The 18,086-nt window shown below is 40.4% G+C and overlaps 1 protein-coding gene across 1 annotated transcript in view; it reads left to right on the forward strand.

Annotated features, from left to right (window-relative positions):
- The first annotated feature begins 819 nt into the window (after positions 1 to 819).
- Positions 820 to 18,086, forward strand: part of ST18 (ST18 C2H2C-type zinc finger transcription factor) — a 162,613-nt gene continuing 145,346 nt past the window's right edge. The window contains exons 1-2 of the mRNA XM_009903665.2: positions 820 to 860; positions 1,173 to 1,302. Of these exons, the coding sequence (XP_009901967.2) occupies positions 822 to 860; positions 1,173 to 1,302 (169 nt within the window). The 5' untranslated portion in view covers positions 820 to 821. The remainder of the gene's footprint in view (positions 861 to 1,172; positions 1,303 to 18,086) is intronic.

Genomic DNA, 18,086 nt, shown 5'->3' on the forward strand with positions numbered 1-18,086 from the left:
CCAAATCAGAAGTTCCTCTGATACCTAAAGCAATCCTAAATTGCTTTAAGAATTCCATCATTTAATGAGGCAATGACATAATATTGGGTCAGAATTCCCACTTTGACTTATGGGAATACTGAACACTTGAAATTAGGGTATGGCATTTGTAACTGAGGCCTGTTTCTTTAATGAACCAAAGCAAAAGGCTTGTCTCAGGTGTTCTGGATTTTGCTGGGTGTGAAATAGGGTAAGCCACAGAGTTCCTTTGATTGGTTTCTGTGAGGCATCTAGAAGGCTCTCAACTAGCTGCTGCTGTTTAACCCAGCCAGAGAGTTCTAAATCTAGGTCAGAAATGAATTCCAGATATTTCTTGCAGACTGTTTCTGGAAGAAACAAAAGGTTGTAAGTGAGGAAAACACTCTGCAAGACCTATAGACAGTGCACCCGGCAGACTAAGTAAGACAAGGCTGGTTTAGAGAGGATGGAGCAAATATAGCTTAATGTTAAGAAAGAGCAAAAGTGACATCCACCTCCTCCTCCTCCTCCTCTGTGCACACATGCACAACTTGTTTACAAAAGTGCCTTGTAGTGGCTGCTGGCGGTGTCACTCCGTCCCATGCCCCAGAGCTATCACCGGGCCTCATGGGAGCTGTGACTACAGCGTCGGACATGGGACTGTTTGTTCACTCACTTTCTGTGAAGAGAGTTTTGAACTGTGTTTTGAATAGACAGCATTTTCTTTGTGTGGTTGGTAAATAACACAGAGCAAAGTTAGTCAGCAAGTTGCATAGCTTCTGCATTCTGATTCTTTGGAGCCCTTTTGTACCAAGCTTGACAGGATGTTTTTAACAGAATGTGACCTCGCTGGGATACCAGAGGTAAGGACAGAAAAAAAAGTTATTGGGGCTGTTGTGGAATGTTTTACACAGAGCTAACTGAAAGTACTGCTTGAAAATGCCTCTTGGAAAGAAGTTGGTTTCACAGTGATCCAGTCAACACCTTGTTTAGTGAGAATCAATGACTTTCACTCCTTGTGTGTTCTAGGAAGTCTTGATAAGATTTTCTATTTCCCACTTACAGAAGAAGATGCTGACTTGCAAATCTCAAAACGATTATGTACTTGCTCTGATACGTTGTGCAAAGGCCCAGTTCTAGCAGCAGAACATCAAAATGTTTTCTTTCTAACACAGAACAGAATAAGCAGGCTGGATCCAGTTGCTCATCCAAGTCCTAGAAGCAGCAGTGTGAGAACTGGAGCAGTGGCAAACCCAGCGAGACCAGGACACCTTCTGGATGCCTGTCCTCAATCACTAGGTAAAGGTAAGAAGGAGAAAACAAAGAATCAAATACTAGTATGCTTGCTGGGTGAGGTCAGGTGTGGGGTATCGTTGTAGGTGTTAAAGCTGAGGCTGTCGGTTGCAGTTTTTCTTGGCTGTAGTGCAAAGGGGTTGTGGTACTCTGGGGATGTGGGGCTGCGTGGATCCCCTCTCCTCCCTCTGCTGGTCAGTACCGGGGAGAGGAGGATGCTGTGATGGGGGGGGGGAACACACTCGGCACCTCTCCACCGAGGTGTGGGAAGAGCCCCGCTGGCCTCTGGATCTTCAGCGTGTCTTTGCTGTGTTGCTTCTGCTTCTAAGCACCGACAGTTGTAGGACATAGTGATGTAAGCTTTAGCGGTGGTGAAAGAAGGGAGAGCAACCTGAGTGTTCCAGAAGTCAAGGAAGATTATATTAAAGAAAAAAAGTCATCAAGATATTTATTGATTCAGTATATAAATATTAGAGATTCATGCTGAATATCTGAGTGATTTATGTTCAGAGTTTAAAGTAGGTTTGTGAAAAATGAAATGAAAATACATTATTGCACGGGAAAAAAAGCTTCATAAATCACAGGCATTTTGCTGTTCTGAAATTGATGTAAGAATAAGTGATCTTCTTTACTATTCATACCATGAGAACAACACAACTTCATTGCTTTTGTGGTCCACAATCACTGGGTTTTTCCAGCCAGTACAGGTGGCTCATAAAAAAGGGGGGAAATATAAAATAAAGTAGTTTAGAGTCACTGACATAGCAGAAAGCGGAAATGAAGTTCTCACACTATGCAAAACTGTTATTCATACTCAAAGAATAGCAAAGAAATCTAAAAATAGGCTTTGAAACTTGGAAAGTTTTGAGTGCTGCTGACAATGAAAGTGTTCTTTGGTAAATGAGGATGGAAATGTTTGCTCACTTATGACTAACTAGAGTTGCTTTGTAATTACTGTAAGGCATAGGAAGAACTAGAGATTTGGGGTGTTTTTCCTGTGATCAGTTAGATAGTGGATGGGCTGAACTTCATTTAATAGTACAAAAGATGTGTTCAGTGCATCACTGGTCCTAGTAAGAGAAGGTAATGACTTGGGTTCGCCAAAGCATTTGCACTGATACTTTTATAGTGTCAAACTTGCTGCTCTACTTTGATCCACTGGTGTGTGGAAGATTAGCTGCCAGCTTGGTTCTAATTAGAAACAAGTATTTCTTCTCAAGAAGCTTCTGGAACAAGCATGTTCTGTGAAGCAGAAGTCTGTCAAATGGGGATGACTGAATTTCTGTTCACAACTTTGGTTGCAGTAATACTTCTGGTCCTCATCACAGGTCTGAAGCTGGGTACTGCACAAAACAAAACCAGATTTTACATACCAAACAGCTAATGGTGCAGACACGAGACAGCAGTTGAATAAAATGAATGTGATAAATTATTCAGTCATAAAAAATACACCCAAAGTGTTAAGACTGAGTTTTCTGATTTTAATGCCTCTCTGAAGCTGTATGTGTTCTGTTAGGGTCTTTTAACCGATGATTTTTTGCAATGTTTCACTCAGTACAGGTAGAATGCCACAACTAGTTGGAAGCTTGATTGCCTCTTGACCTTTAACCAGGGAGAAATTGGCAGGGTGGGAGATGGTTTTCTTTCCCCTTAAATTAGAGCAAGAGAGTGCAAAAGTTCAGTAAAACTAGACTGTTTAATATTTGTGAACGCTCAGATGGAGAAACCAGTAGAGGTCAGTGCAGAGCGCTGAAACGGAAGGGGAGAGCCAAGGCTTTGTGTGTTTACGATCCCTACTTTGGATCGCTAACTTTTCCTTTAAAATGTAGGAAAGGCTCACAGTGGCTTACAGTCGATACTCCGGCCCTCTTTGGAATATAGGTTGAAAATACGTGGGACACTATCACAATGACAGACTGTTTAAACGGAACAATTCAAGCAACGTGCGTTTTGTAGCACTTCACAGTTTGCAGAGAGATGCTGGAAAGCTTATTTTACGGAATTATTCTGGAAACCAGTGTGTAATGCTTATTACATATATGGCACTGATCAATACATCCAGCTGATGGTTAGGTAGCAAAAAAATGGGAGAAAGAGGATAAATTTTAGGGGGGAAAAAAGTGTTCAGGTACTCAAAGTAGCAAAAATATTGTTCTCATTTTGGGTAGCAAGTTTGGATAATTATTATTAAGTATTGTTTCAAAAGTCTTTTCTTTGTCTATATACACAGCTATACAGGGAGAGGGGGAGAGGCAGACAGACTCTGTACATAAAGTTGAATTATCCTTTGTTCTACTTTTTAAAGCCATTGTTTGCTCGTGGTTTCCTTTTGTCATTTAAAGCAAGGAAAAGAATCACCTCGTATAGTCCGTGCATGAAAAGATCCTCCAACGTAGATTAGCTACAAAAGCTCATCTCTGAAAAGCTTCTGCCCAAGCTGCTTTCTGTCGATCTAGAAAGAGCAGCCTGCTTGTGACCATTCTGTTTCCTTGCACTTTAGATAAGTACCTTGAAAACTACTTTGCCATTAAATTGTGGTTGTTGAATATTAAAGAACTGCCAAAACACCAGCCACCAGATTGAGGAGACATGTTCTACTTTCATTCCAACACCAACTTACTACTTCTGTCTATGACTTTAGGGAGGAATTTCCCAATACACTGAGAGGAATAGACCTCTACAAACTGAATATTTTTGAGAATCCTCTTCACTTGTTCTGCTTACTTTTGATCTAGTTATTTAAACTGACTATGGAAGTGGTGGGAAGTATGCAGCTCCTCTGAAAACTATACTTTCTTTCCTGTTTGCTTTATAATGTACTTAGAAGTGACAAGAGACCTAGCCAGAGACTCTGCAGAAGTCATCTATCCCCTTTTTTTTTGCAATGTAAAAAGGGTGTGAGAAGTTAGGTTTTGCTGAGCCCCGGCAGAATAGCTCATTTACAGTAACTGCTGTTCTTCAGTAGTTGTGGTTGGGAAGGAGCCCTCCTCCTCGAATGCTTTTCCTGAAAAGTAATGGCAAAGGTTGAAGCCGAAGTGGTTCTTACAATGCTAAATGCTCTGGGTTTAGTCTAGCAGTGTTGAAGTCTGAAAGTCCAAGCATTTCTGTTGCTTCAGTTGGCTGTGTTAAATGTCATGAAGATCTGGTCTGTTTGGGTTTTTCCCTCACTCCTCCCCCTCCCCCCCCAGTAATTTATGGGATACAAATCTCCAAAATTCAACACTCAAAATAATGTTCCTGGAAACGTGTAGCCCAATCAATTATGGTGCTGTGCTAGAAGTTTGCAATTCTTATCTGTACCCAGACCAAGGACAGATTACAGCAAGAGCTGTTCATGACTAAGAAACAGAAGGTCTATCTCACCACTGAAGTTCCCTAATGTGTGATGTTTCCTTGATTGTGGTATTATATTCATACATTCTTACAGATACAGTAACAACAGATCCTTGTTTTCTCTATTTCTTTATTTTTCTCACATCTTTGATTTATTTGTTTGCTGGCTTGAAGAAAAAAAAAAGAGTCTTCCCTGTACAGTAGCTCTGCATAGATAAATTATCCTACCACTAAGGGATAAATTTCTTCACTCTTAGTATATGTGTGTTCATAGGGGTGACTTCCAACATTTATGCATCACCTGATAAGGAGAGATCTGTCACTTAACTATAAAGCTGTGTGTTCTGTTTAAGCACTTATGAAAAAAATTATGGGCTTGTGTCCAAATGGGAGTAATATTAATTCAGGCAGTGGTTATCAGTAATTGAGATAGCAGCACTAGTGAAAATCTCTTCCTCTAAACAAGGAAACTGGGGCGTTTGCACCAGCAATTGAATAAATTAAGTTTCTTCACCTGCAGTTACATTATCAACCTGCAGATTGCAAAATAACCTAAGCTAAATTAGGGCAAATAAATTAGAATGATAAATGCAGGCAAATAATCTGTCCTTTCTACAGTGAGAAAAACAGAGATTTTTTTGTTGGTTTTTTTTGTGGGGAGGTTCTACCATTTCAGTGAAGCATAACCGTGGAGGCAACTTGTGTCTAAGGCTCTAAAGGAACAGCAATGATGTTTTTCCCTGACTGTATTAGACTGGATGGTATTGCTGGGTGTGGGATTTTTCACTTTATCCTGGAGTTCCATTGGGAATGTGTTACCTGCTCTTTTCAATACTACATTTTTCATTCCCTCACTTCCTCATATGCCAAGAATAAACTTTAGGCTCCAGTCTCTCCTTTAGATTCTTAACTTCCCACTGAAATTCATAGGGTGCTAAACTCAAGTCTTGAATACTTTGTGCCCTAGTAACAGAAAAACCCTCATCCAATATGGGTGGCCTGAGGCTGAAGACCTGTAGCTTTTATATTGCCACCACTGAATGGTGGAGTTAAGGCTTTCTGGAAAGTTAAAATGACTTCATTTTCATAGAAAAGTCCTCAATCATTTTTCCTCTACCTGTGTGTTTCTGAGCAGGCAGTATCCACATTATCACCTTGATTGTAAACCAAATAAATATAAATGTAGTTTTTGCAGTACCTGCTCATGATTATTTTCACAAGCAAAGTTGTTTCTGAAATCCTTTGCTTTTAACAAGTCTCTTCAAAGTCTCTTGTTTTGTCCTCTACAGAATATCTCTTTTATGAACAAATTGTAATGCATTGAAAAAATCTTGCATAGTCTATGTTTGTGATTATTCAAATTGGAAGGGGATGTTAAAAAACAGATCTCATGGAACAGAAATCATTTAGTAAGTACATAACCATTACTTTTTCCTTTTGTACTTTATGGGCAAATCTCATTCTCAAGTGTATGAATTAGGTTTTCCCAACATTGGAAAGCTACAATGAATAGCAATGTTATTTAACTACATCATTTGACAGTTGCCAGGGGGTTCTATGATGGTCTAGGCTAATAAATATCTAGTGTGGCCAGCAGGAGCAGGGAAGTCATTGTGCCCCTGTACTCAGCACTGGTTAGGCCACACCTTGAGTCCTGTGTCCAGTTCTGGGCTCCTCAATTTAAGAAAGACATTGAGACACTTGAACGTGTCCAGAGAAGGGCAACAAGGCTGGGGAGAGGTCTTGAGCACAAGCCCTATGAGGAGAGGCTGAGGGAGCTGGGATTGTTTACCTTGGAGAAGAGGAGGCTCAGGGGAGACCTTATTGCTTTCTGCAACTGCCTGAAGGGAGGTTGTAGCCAGGTGGGAGTTGGTCTCTTCTCCCAGGCAACCAGCACCAGAACAAGAGGACACAGTCTCAAGCTGCACCAGGGGAAGTTTAGGCTCGGGGTGAGGAGAAAGTTCTTGACAGAGAGAGTTGTTAGCCACTGGAATGTGCTGCCCAGGGAGGTGGTGGAGTCAGCGTCCCTGAAGGCATTCAAGAGGGGATTGGATGTGGCACTTGAAGTCATGGTTTAGTGGTCATGAGGTGTTTGTGACAGGTTGGACTTGATCTTTGAGGTCTTTTCCAACCTCATTGATTCTATGATTCTGATGAAATGAGCCTTTCTGAAAATTCTTACTCTGTTTATATGCATGTTTTTCTTTTACCATTTTATACCTATATAATTTTATTCTTTAAACATCTACACATGGATATACAAATGCATATCTATGTATAGGAAAATTCATCAGGAAAAGATTACTTGGAGGCTAATTAGCATTTTCTATGCTCTCAACAAGTTCACGTAGGCATTCATTTTGTTCCAGGAGTTAAGAGGTTAAACTTAAGGAACCATTTAATTAAAATTAGATGAAATACCAGTAAAAGTCTTGAAAAAAAATAAATTAAAATACTAACTGCAGCTTTAAACAGCATGAAGCAGAAACACATGTCATTTCCCATGAACCTGACTCACAGAAATATTTTCTCTATTTTCCTTGGTAGTAATTTCATTAGTAGTACTCCTATAGAAGTGTTAAGCATGTGACTGCATGTGTCAAAGATATTCTGTTTTGCTACCAGATTTACACAGTTTCAAAGAAAATGAGTAAAGAATTTCTGGTAGCTTTAATGCTGGTGGTTAAGATGACCACACAGAATGGGAATGGTCATAGCTGGCTCTTTCAAATAAGTGACCTGAAATAATAGCATGGATATTTATTCTTGGCCAACTCAACTGCTTTCTATGACAAGATGGCTGGATTAATTGGATTTGTAGTTCAAGAGAATGTGGTTTTTCATTTGTAGTGGGTTTTTTTGTTGGATTTGTTTTCTTTAATGTTCCTTTTCACCTCTGGTTAGTTTTTTTCTTGCTCCAGTCTCCTCCCAAAAAAACAATCTCCCCCAGTTCATTGCTCCACACTGGCCCCACCTTTGCCATATCTCCTTGTCAGTTCAGTATTTCAGATGTCCTTGCTGACGTATCCATGGCTTTGAATGGAATTTCATAGAATCACTGAATTGTTTTGGTTGGAAGATGCCTTTAAGATCATCAAATTCAACCACTAACTTAGTACTGCCAGGTCACCATTAAACCACTAAAGTTCTGTGGCTGTTGCCTGGACACTGTTAGCCTTGCATGATTGTACTCACCAGAAGGTCCCCGTTGTTCCCCTTCAACTGTCTGTGAAGTTTGGCCATCAATCAGATAACTTTCTCTCAAATGCCTGTGAAATCCAGCCATTCTTCACTGCCCTATCTATAAAGTTTATTAGTTTCTCACTTTGCTATCTCTGAATAGTTTCTCATTTTCTATTCAAGTTTGCATGGGTAGTGTTGTCATGTCCTGTTCTGGTAGCTTTAACTCCAGGCAGCAGCCTTGCTGCTTTCCAGAGTCCTCACACCAATGCTGTCATCCTTAATTGATGTTGTTTGTGTACAGTAGCAGAAAAGGTAGGTAGTACACCAATGAATTCAACAGCAATTCGTGTAGCTGTGCAGCATCTTCACTTGCTGAGAAACAGTAACACATTTATATGAGTCTTCTGTTTTAAACATTTAAATAATAATAATTAATAATCATAAAACCAACAGTGCAGTGGGACAGCCAGAATTTAGGCCTCTATGTGTATTATTTCCATGACTATGTGACCGCTGGCCAGCATGGAATCTAGGCCAGGATGCAATCTGGAAATGAAAAGAAATGAGTGTGTGTTCCTTCTGATCTAGTCAGTTATTTCTGAACCTCCTTGTCTCAAGTCACAAGGCAGTGGTGGCACCACAATGCAGATATGCAGGAACAGCTCCACAGAGGCACAGAGAAGTCATGACCAAGCACATTGCCACTGTCACGGTGAAGGGAATAGGAGATAAGGGCATGGGTGATGATGGCTAGTAAAGGATGGTTGGAACCTCTCTGTGTTCCTTTCACGCATCCTAGCACACAAACCTGTTTGTCAGGGCTACTCAGCAGGTACTGCATGCAGCTATGAGAGAGAGAAACACATCTTTCTTTATCTAAAGCTTTTAAATTTGGGAACATTCCTCACACAAGATACACTTTCTGAATCTGGGAACATTCTTCAAAGAAGATACACCTGGAGCCTATCAAATGCCATCTCCAAAGGCAATAAAATATTCTCTTCCCAACACACTAGCCAAAAGGATTGAATCTTATTTTAAACTATTTGCCTTTTTGCCCAGGTATAAAGTAGGTTCATACAGCTGAATAAAAAAATTGGTCTGGAATGCTCCCAATACTTTTCTGAAATAAAATGTATGTTACCCATGTACAGTGACAGAGGGAAAGGAAGAGGAAGAGATTGCCAAGGACATTCTGAGAACATTTATTGATTGGAAACAAATCACTGGATTTTTTTTCCCCCCCTTTTTTTTTTGGTGGTGTGTTTCATTTTGTTTCACTGAGGGTTTTTTTTTCTTCTCCATATTACATGAAGTGGTCTCTGTCTGGGTGTAATTTTTACTTTTTAGTGCCATCTGCACCTGTGGCCTTTGGACTTAATGTTTATGACAGATGGACTGGACCGTGTTTGCACCATTTAGTGTATAATCCTTCTGTATGTATCTATGCCATGCTAGGCAGTGGCACTAGCCCAATGGGCATATTTATTAGTGCAGACTTCCTGTCTGCTTCCATTGTTCTGTTGCAGCATCCTTTGAGCCTAATGGACCTTGTTTTCTGCTGGGCCCACCTACAAAATATTGTTCCTGATTCATGCCAGATTAGCTGTTGCAGACTAGTTTTTTTTTTTCCTTTTTCCCTCTTCCTCCTCCCCCCCTCCCCCCAACACAGTTGCCAACTCTAACACTTGAAATGGATCGATTCCATATTGTAAATGCTCTTCCTCTCAGCCTGCAAGCTTCATTCTGGAACAAGCTTGCTAGCTTTGTTTGCTTGTATGGAGATGCTTGTTAAAAGAAGGTATTGTTTCCTCTGCAACATGTTACCTTTCACACTACCTGAGCTCCTGTTCTTACTGAAAGCAGAAACTGCTCCCCCCAAGGATGGCTTCTGTAAAACAGGGTGTTACAAACGCAGCACCGGCTGCAGGAATCCACTGGCCCATGCCTGGCTGCCTGGAGCTGGGTGGCACATCCCATTCCTGCTGACTTCATTGGCACTGCATGGTGGGTGTGGGGAAAAAGGACAGGCTACTATCACACAAGAAATATTGCCTTCTGTACCACTAGAACAGCAAAGTAAATGCAATGCTTAGGCAGTTGCAGGTCTTTAAGCTGTGTTGAAGGTTTGTGAACCCAGCAACTGGCAGAGGTGATAACAAAGAATCATTTAATATGTTCATCGAAATCATGAGGTTGCCTCTCCCAGATTTTTGTACCTGTTAGAGAAATGAATGATATAAACCTCACAGTTTAGCTATAGTCAAATCAAATTAGTGGCAAGCTGCAAACAGGCATTTGAGTATCAAACACACCCTTTTCCACACTACATGCATTCTGTGCTGATATTATGACCATGAGGAAAGGAAACATGTTCTGCATGATACACCTGGACTCTAACAAGGGGCTGTGTTCTGGGGTGGGCATACCTGAGAGTCAGAGTCCTGCAGGATGAGAATGAAAACCTGGTAGAGGAGAATGTATCATTTTGTAAATTTAAAAAGCTATTATCATCAACATTTTCATATTCAGAAAAGGATTTGTATAATGAGATAAAACTGTATTGTATGGAACTATACAATGGTTTGGGTTGAAAGCGGCCTTTAAAGGTCATGTAGTTTATGTATGTATGTATGTTTGAACTCCTTGGAGTCAGCAGGATGTCTTCAACTAGATCAGCCTGCAAAGAGCCCCAAAAATCCCGACCTGGAATGTCTTCAGAGATGGGGCAACCCCTCTGGGCAACCTATTCCAGTGTTTCACCACCCTGGTTGTAACAGATATCTGCCTTGTATCATGTCCATATCTCCTCTCTTTTGATAAATCAAAAACCTATCACTCCTAGTTCTGTCACAATAGGCACTGCTAAAAATTCTGTCCCCAGCTTTCTGTCTGACCCCTTTAAGTACAAGAAGGTCTCCCCGAAGCCTTCTCTTCTCCAGGCCAAGAAACCCAAATTCTCTCAGACTGTCCTCACAGCAGAGGGGTTCCAGTCCTCTGATCACTTTTTGTGGCCATCTTCTCAACCTACTCTAAAAGACTCAGGGAGAGTTGTTAGCCATTGGAATGTGCTGCCCAAGGACATGATGGAGTCACCATCTCTGGAGGTGTTCAAGAGGGGATTGGATGTGACACTTGAAGCCACGGTTTAGTACTCATGAGATGTTGGGTGACAGGTTGGATTGGATGACCTTTGAGGTCTTTTCCACCCTTATTAATTCTATGATTCTATGTCTTCCTTATGGCAAGGTAAAAAGAAAGGAAATTCTGATGGCATGTTTATGAGTGAGAAGCAAAATAGGCATTTATACCCACCCCCCACCCCCTTCATCCGTTTAATATTTGGCAATTCTGGTTTGATCTAGGAAATATCCTTCCAGAATGCATGAGTGAGCTCAGGCTTGAGAAGAAGGTGTGTTGAAATCCATACACCAATACTCATGTATGTTTTGAGTATACCTTCCTTTGTCTTTCACCTTTAACACTGTTGAATACTTAGCACTTTTGAAGATGGAGTATCCACATTGCAATGATGAAACTCCGTGCAGGCATTTTCATGAAGCAAGGTGCATCTTGCCACTCATATGATGATCATTGAGGTCTTTTCCAACCTTATTGATTCTAGGATTCTATGATCTTTTGAACCCAGAATTGAATATTAGAAGGGATGACGGAAATTTGCAAATGTCATAGCAGTATTCCTGGCAATCAACTTCCTCATCCCAGGAAAAAAGGCATCGTTTTTTCTTTCCTATTGTGATATTTGAAAGAGTTTCACCAATTTAGCCCTGTAGTTGCACATCTTGAAGTAATATTTTTAAGAATGCAGTGTAGAAAATGTGCAAGCTACTTGTGGGCAAATCCTGTTTAATACCCTTCAATTTGAATTAGCTGTGTGACGGTTCTGAATGTTTTCCCCCTGCATTTGCTGTGGCAGTACCACAATTTGTTCCTGATAGATATTGCTCACCTACTCCATGAAAAAGCAGTTTTCTGAGTTGCTTTGCTCTGCTGCCAGTCAATGTGATGATAAAGTATCTTCTCAAAACTACCATAAAAGCTTCACTGTCTGTTGTTTGGGTGGGGTTTTTTTTGCAGAGGTTTTATGAATGTTAAGGTGAGGGAAGGGGTTGGTACTGAGGTATATCACAAAGGACACAGAATATTATTGAGTGCTTATTTTTTTTTTAATTTGCTTTTCTTTCTTTTGTATCAGAGAGTTCATAGCCACAGTTCAGCACAACAATAGAGATATTACCCAAGTTTGCCAGGCTGGAGAAGTAATCTCCTGCCACAAAAGTCTGTTACATGATAAGATTAGCTTTAAGGTTATTGTAATGGTTGAGTTTCTGATTGGAGCCCTCTGCAAATAATGACCTGAGGGGTTGTGTCATCATGTAGACAAGCTACATGACCATTCAGCTGTGATTATCCTAACTTCAGTGCCAGTAATGTACAGTGCCCTAGAACTGCAGAGCTAGGTATCTTGTCCTGCAAATGGAATTATTCAGTTAATCACGGAAGAGCCCGGGGACTGAGCTGATGGAAGCACATAATAGCAAGGTTATGCTTGTCAAGGGTATGCAGCCTAAATCTCCCAACTGTGAGGCACATAGACAAGTGTTATGTGGAGGCCTTTCCTTGTGGATCATCATCCCTTCCCTAGACATTACCTAATTACTAGCCAGGCCCTGCATCTGCAGGGTTGTCTCTGAAATGCAGACAGCCAAGGGGATTTTAATTCCCCTGAAGCGTATCTGTGAACACTGGAGAGTCAACCTTAGCTTCAGTCTTGACTGAATTCACACTTCTGTGAGGAACTGTAAGTCTAAAGAACTTTGCAGAACGTATATGTCCCAAGGATGCTGAGGCAGGAGACTGCATTCATCTGCAAAGAGTAGCTCAGGAATACTTGTCTACTGTAGATGAGCCTCTTGTCACTGCAGGTGCTTACTGAGGATTCAGGACCACTCTATCCAAGCATTATACTGTCTGATGCACAGAATAGCTAGAATCCTCAGCCGTTTTTCTGTCACTGAAGTCATTCTCACCTGTTAGGCTTCTGGTATGGTAGAACTCCTTTTGTCAGGACTTCCAGCTATTATTTTTAACTATTACAATAATTTATTCACAGCCATAGCTTTTTCTGTTGGATCTGAAAGAATGATCTACCAGCTTTCTGTGGGAAGATAAATTCACATTTGTGATCCCACAGAAGGCTCTTCCAAAGATTTGTGAATGCTAGTGTCCACCAAGTTCAAGATCAGCTTTCCATCTAGGTTTGTGATCATTTGCATTTGTAAAGACATAAGACTTCTAGACAGGATTTCCATTCTGGAAGCAGTCCTATCCATGACTTTCCAGGGTCTGACCAATGGATTTAGGCACTAAGTTCCTACGGTCTCTTGAAAATATAGAACAATGCAATAGCATTAAATAATATGTGCAGGCATATTAGGAAAGAAAGTTGGTAGAAAAGCAGAAAGTTGCAGATATTCCATCAGTTTTCTGCCCATGGTGAGGAGCTTGGCGTAGAGAATCTCTAAGGTCCTTTCTGACCTAAGCCATTCTGTGATTCTGCTCCACCGTAGGAGGTACCAGGAGTGGCTCACAGAGGCCTGCAGATGGTTTTGCTAGACATCATTAGGTCCTGCCTACAAAAACCTGTGCCCATACAACCCTTCTATGTTCATTTTCTTCCTTTACTAATGGAAGTTGTTCAGTGTTTGAATAATGTGAAAGAGGAGACTAAACTCACCTGAATCCATTTTTTCTGTGTACAAGGACTAGTATAGGCAGATCTTGATGAGTTTCTTTGGCCTAGAACAGTAAGCAGTTTGATAACTGATTTTAAAATCTTTTCTTGTGAAACTCTTCAGTGGTAGGAAAAGTGATAGTGAACAACCTCACATGTGAACTTCACAGCACAACTCCCATATGTGACTGAGACCAATTTGGCCAGCAGTGGGCTCTGTGTGATTTGTTCACTGTTCTCAATCCTTTTTTTCTCCCCTTAAGTGTTAGTTGTATTTCCATTCCCCCAGTTAATACTGTGAGCAGTGAGGATGAGAGAGTAATCCATCCTTTGCACAGGTCTTATGTCTGTCTTCCATCTACCAACATGTTTTCCCTAAACCCTGTGATTGCTTGGGAACTGGCAACAGAGACAGATGGAGGATGTCACACCTACATACAAATGATGAAGAAATTATGGCTGTAGCCACTGACTTGCAGTGATAGAGGTATCCTTAACTTGTACATCAAAGGAGCCCTTCTAAAGGATGGTGTCACTATCACCAGTTGCTGGAAATGAAAAACCCCCAGATCCTTGGCTGTCATGTACTCCATCACTGTTTCACTGTGCTAAGACAAGCAGCCAGTTACACAGCAAAACTACCCTACTAAAAAAACCACCAAACAACAAAACCTGAGAGACTAGGGAGGTATATAGCACATATTGGAAGTGTCTTGCAAGATGTAATATTAATATAGAAATCTGAAGCACAACATCTTTCAGATGAGATAAAGGTTGTGTGTGTATATATGTGTGTATTACTAGAAATCAGGGTTTGAGAACTGTCCAATGTTTCATTACTGAGGCTGACATCAGTTAGATTCTTCATTAAAGTGCTGCCAGATTTTCTGGGGATCTAGATAATTCATAAAAACATAGAATTGTTGGGGTTGGAAGGGACCTCAAGGATCATCCAGTTCCAACCCCTCTGCCATGGGCAGGGATACCACACTAGACCGGGTTGCTCAGAGCCGCATCCAGCTTGGCCTTAGAAACCTCTTCACCAAATGACAGGCTAAAATTGTGGATAAAGTCAATTCCATGTTTATGTAAGATAAAAAGATAGCTGGTCAGGTGGTTGTGGGAGAGGGCAGCTCAAAGCATTGATTATAGAAGCTGCTGTACTGACTGCTCATGGAGATACTGAGTATCTCCCCAGACTAACAATTTTGTCCATTTAAAATAGTAGCTGTGCTATGATTTCCCAGTGGAAGGAGGGGGAAAACAAAGAGATGCATTTGGGGGTAAAAGTAGGGAATTGAAGGTACAAGACTTAAAATTTCCTTTAATTAATCAACTTCATTATTGAAAAATAATGGGTGAAATAGCATGAAAAATAAGATTTCTCTGTGTGTGAAATAAATGCAAATGTATTAAAAGGCTGATTAATGCCAGGTTCCCAGTGGTTAAATCAAGCCCCTCTTTTTGGTGCTCTGATATTTAAGTTTACAGAATATATATTCTCTTGCTACTGAGTGCTCTGTAGTCATTTCTGTTAATTACCATCTGAAAGACTATACAGTCCACTTCTTACTGACATAAAAATGCAGTAACTCTTAGAAATTGTCCCACTGATGCCTATGAAGCTATTTGCAAGAGAAACTGCTGGCCAGAGTAAGCAAGGGCTCCATTAAAGGGTTCAAATGGAAGATAAAGTTAAATTTATGTTTACTTGATAGATTCCTGCACTCTAACATTCCTCTTGCTTAAATCCTTCTTCTCCTACTTAAATTTCTAACTCCTGCTAACTCCTTTTCTTCTTATTTTCTTTTCTTTTCCATATTTTTCTCTTTCCTCCTCCTAATATTCCATTCTAACAAGATTTTGTGAGTCACACTGATTCCAGGCAAACAAGCTGTGGTGCTGTAAAATAAATAGCCTTGAAATGCTACAAAGTAAATCACTTGCCTTAAAGATTAAGCTAAAATGTTTGCTTCAGCTTCACGTCTGAACATCCTTCCACTTAACCAGATGATAGCAGACTTTTTGCCAGCAAAACATATCTTTACTAAACCAGGGCCATCTTTCAATGAGAACAGAGCAGTATGATGCCCTCTGCCATCAAAACATGCCTCTAGCCCTATTTATTTATGAGGAGCTTTGTACTGGATACAAACTGATCATGAATGTTATCCAGCTTTATATAAGACATCACATGGCATTGGTAATCTGATACAGGGTTTTAAATGGATAGCTACACTGCCAGTTTTAAGTGCCAGCATTTTTTCCTTCCCCCCCCCTCTCCTTTTGCTGTCAAGTGGTGTAGCATGTTCTGCTAAGGAATAGTCTAGCCTGCCTTGAGTTTGATTCCTGTGAAAGAATTGCTATATCTTTATTTTACCTTTTATTCTTCTGACCAAAACAAACAATTCAGTATTCTCTGATGGAGCATCCTGGAAATAAAATTATTGTACATTTTACTCCTTGCTCCCAGATTATATATATACATATATATTTATTTCCCCCCCCCATGGGCTTTGTGTTTCAGCTTTGTTTTGCTGTATGCTCATTAAAACAGTTATGCTTTACTCTTACAGCTCTGGAGAGTCTTAAGAGACAGATATAGTTTCAGACAAGAAATATTGATTTCTCTTGGTGTTGATACTTATAGAATTCTATCTGTTAAACTCTACTTGCTTTTTGCAGAAGTAGAGAATCATCTTTATTTGTAGATTAGGTATATAATTGACATTTGCTCCATGCAGGCATGGAAAAATCTAACCTGGTGTGAGAAACCTGAAGTGTGACTAACATCCTGAACCTTTGCTTTGCAACATAATCTAGAAGATGGATGAGCATTAACATGGAAAATCTAGCTTCTTTTTCCCAGAGGGCACCTTTGCATTATTGTAGCTGAAATGCTTCATGGTCTGTATTGCTTTGATGTGAAAGCAAAAATCTGATGAACACTTGTTTGAGTATTTTAAAGGTAAAGATAGTAGCTTTGATCAGCCCTTTGAATCCCTAGGTTTTTAAATCCTCTTAGGACAGGTTAAACTAAGAGTCTGGAGCTGGTCTATGCATTCTTTAGAGAAGGAAAATTGGCTAATTTGTGCTTGATTTACAAGAAAGAAGGTATGGAAAAGAATCTGGCAGAGGGAACAGTTTCAAAAGTGAAGATAAGATGTCTGAAAATGTTTTAAGCAATTGGTATTACAGATAGTGGCATCTCAAATTGGCCTTTCAGTATCCAATAATTTATCAAATATGCATTTTTAATTGAAATAGCTTAAGCAGAGATAAGGCTTGGAAGGGGGGGATGGGACTGGTAAGGAGAGTTGTAAGCTGAGTATTTGTTTATATGTTTCTTCTGCCATGAGAGAGAGATCTGTAGTTTGGTATGCTTCCCTAACTTCATGCATTAGAGAAATTGAATAGCATGACTGAGTTTAAAAGGGGTGACATTAATGTGAAGTCTAAGGATTCTTTATGTGCATAAAACCATGATGCTTCATTTCATGAACAGCTGCTAGCCAATAAGCCTTTTAAAAAGCCTTTTGGAGACAACACTGGAAATCCAGAGCTCACTCTCTCACTGCAGGATTTGTACTTGTACACTGAATTTTCAAAAATAGGGCACCTCCAAATACATGTTAAAGGGTAATCTAAATGCCTCTTGGGAACACAATATTATATTAATTGTGTATCTGACTGTTGTGGCTTAACCCCAGCCAGCAGTTCAGCCCCACGCAGCCACTCTTTCACTCCTTCCCAGCAGGATGAGGGAGAACATCAGAAGGGTGAAAGTGAGAAAACTTGTGGCTTGAGATAAAGGCAGCTTAAAAGGTAAGGCAGAAGCTGTGCATGCAAACAAAGCAAAACAAGGAATTCACTCACCACTTCCCATCTGCAGGCAGCTCCAGGAAAACAGGGTTCCATCACACATAATGGTTACTTGGACAGACAAATGGCATCACTCTAAATGCTTCCCTCTTCCTTCTTCCTTCCTCTGGCCTCAGCTTTATATGCAGAGCATGATGTCATATGGTCTGGAATATCCCTTTGGTCTGTTGGGGTCAGCTGTCCCCACTGTGTCAGATAGTTTTGAAACTGGTTTCAGCTGGTGACTTGACTGTCCAAATGTACACCTGAGTGAATCTGGGTGTTGGGAATTTTTACTCTGTACTGTGCAGGCTGCAAAACAATCGCAGTTTCTGTGAGCACAGAATGAGCAGGGCAATAACTGAAGCCCACTAGTGAAGCTATATTGAATTTTCTCCTACCAGTTTTCCACTGAGCTACTTGTGTTGAGGTTATGTTGCACATTTTTTGGGGACACTCTTCATTTATACTCCTCCTGTACAGCACTTCTGATTTTTGATCAGTGCTATGTTATATGAAATAAATAAGCAAATCAGTGGATTTGTTTATACTTTGGGCAATAGCTGAAGATTCCATAGTAGCACGCCTCGTTTTCTGGCAGATAGCAAAATGGTTACCTCTACAATTCAACAATCATAGGTCTTCTTTTCTGCACTGAGAGAGT

This window comes from Dryobates pubescens, chromosome 3 (assembly GCF_014839835.1).
Source record: "Dryobates pubescens isolate bDryPub1 chromosome 3, bDryPub1.pri, whole genome shotgun sequence".
Lineage (NCBI taxonomy): Eukaryota > Metazoa > Chordata > Aves > Piciformes > Picidae > Dryobates > Dryobates pubescens.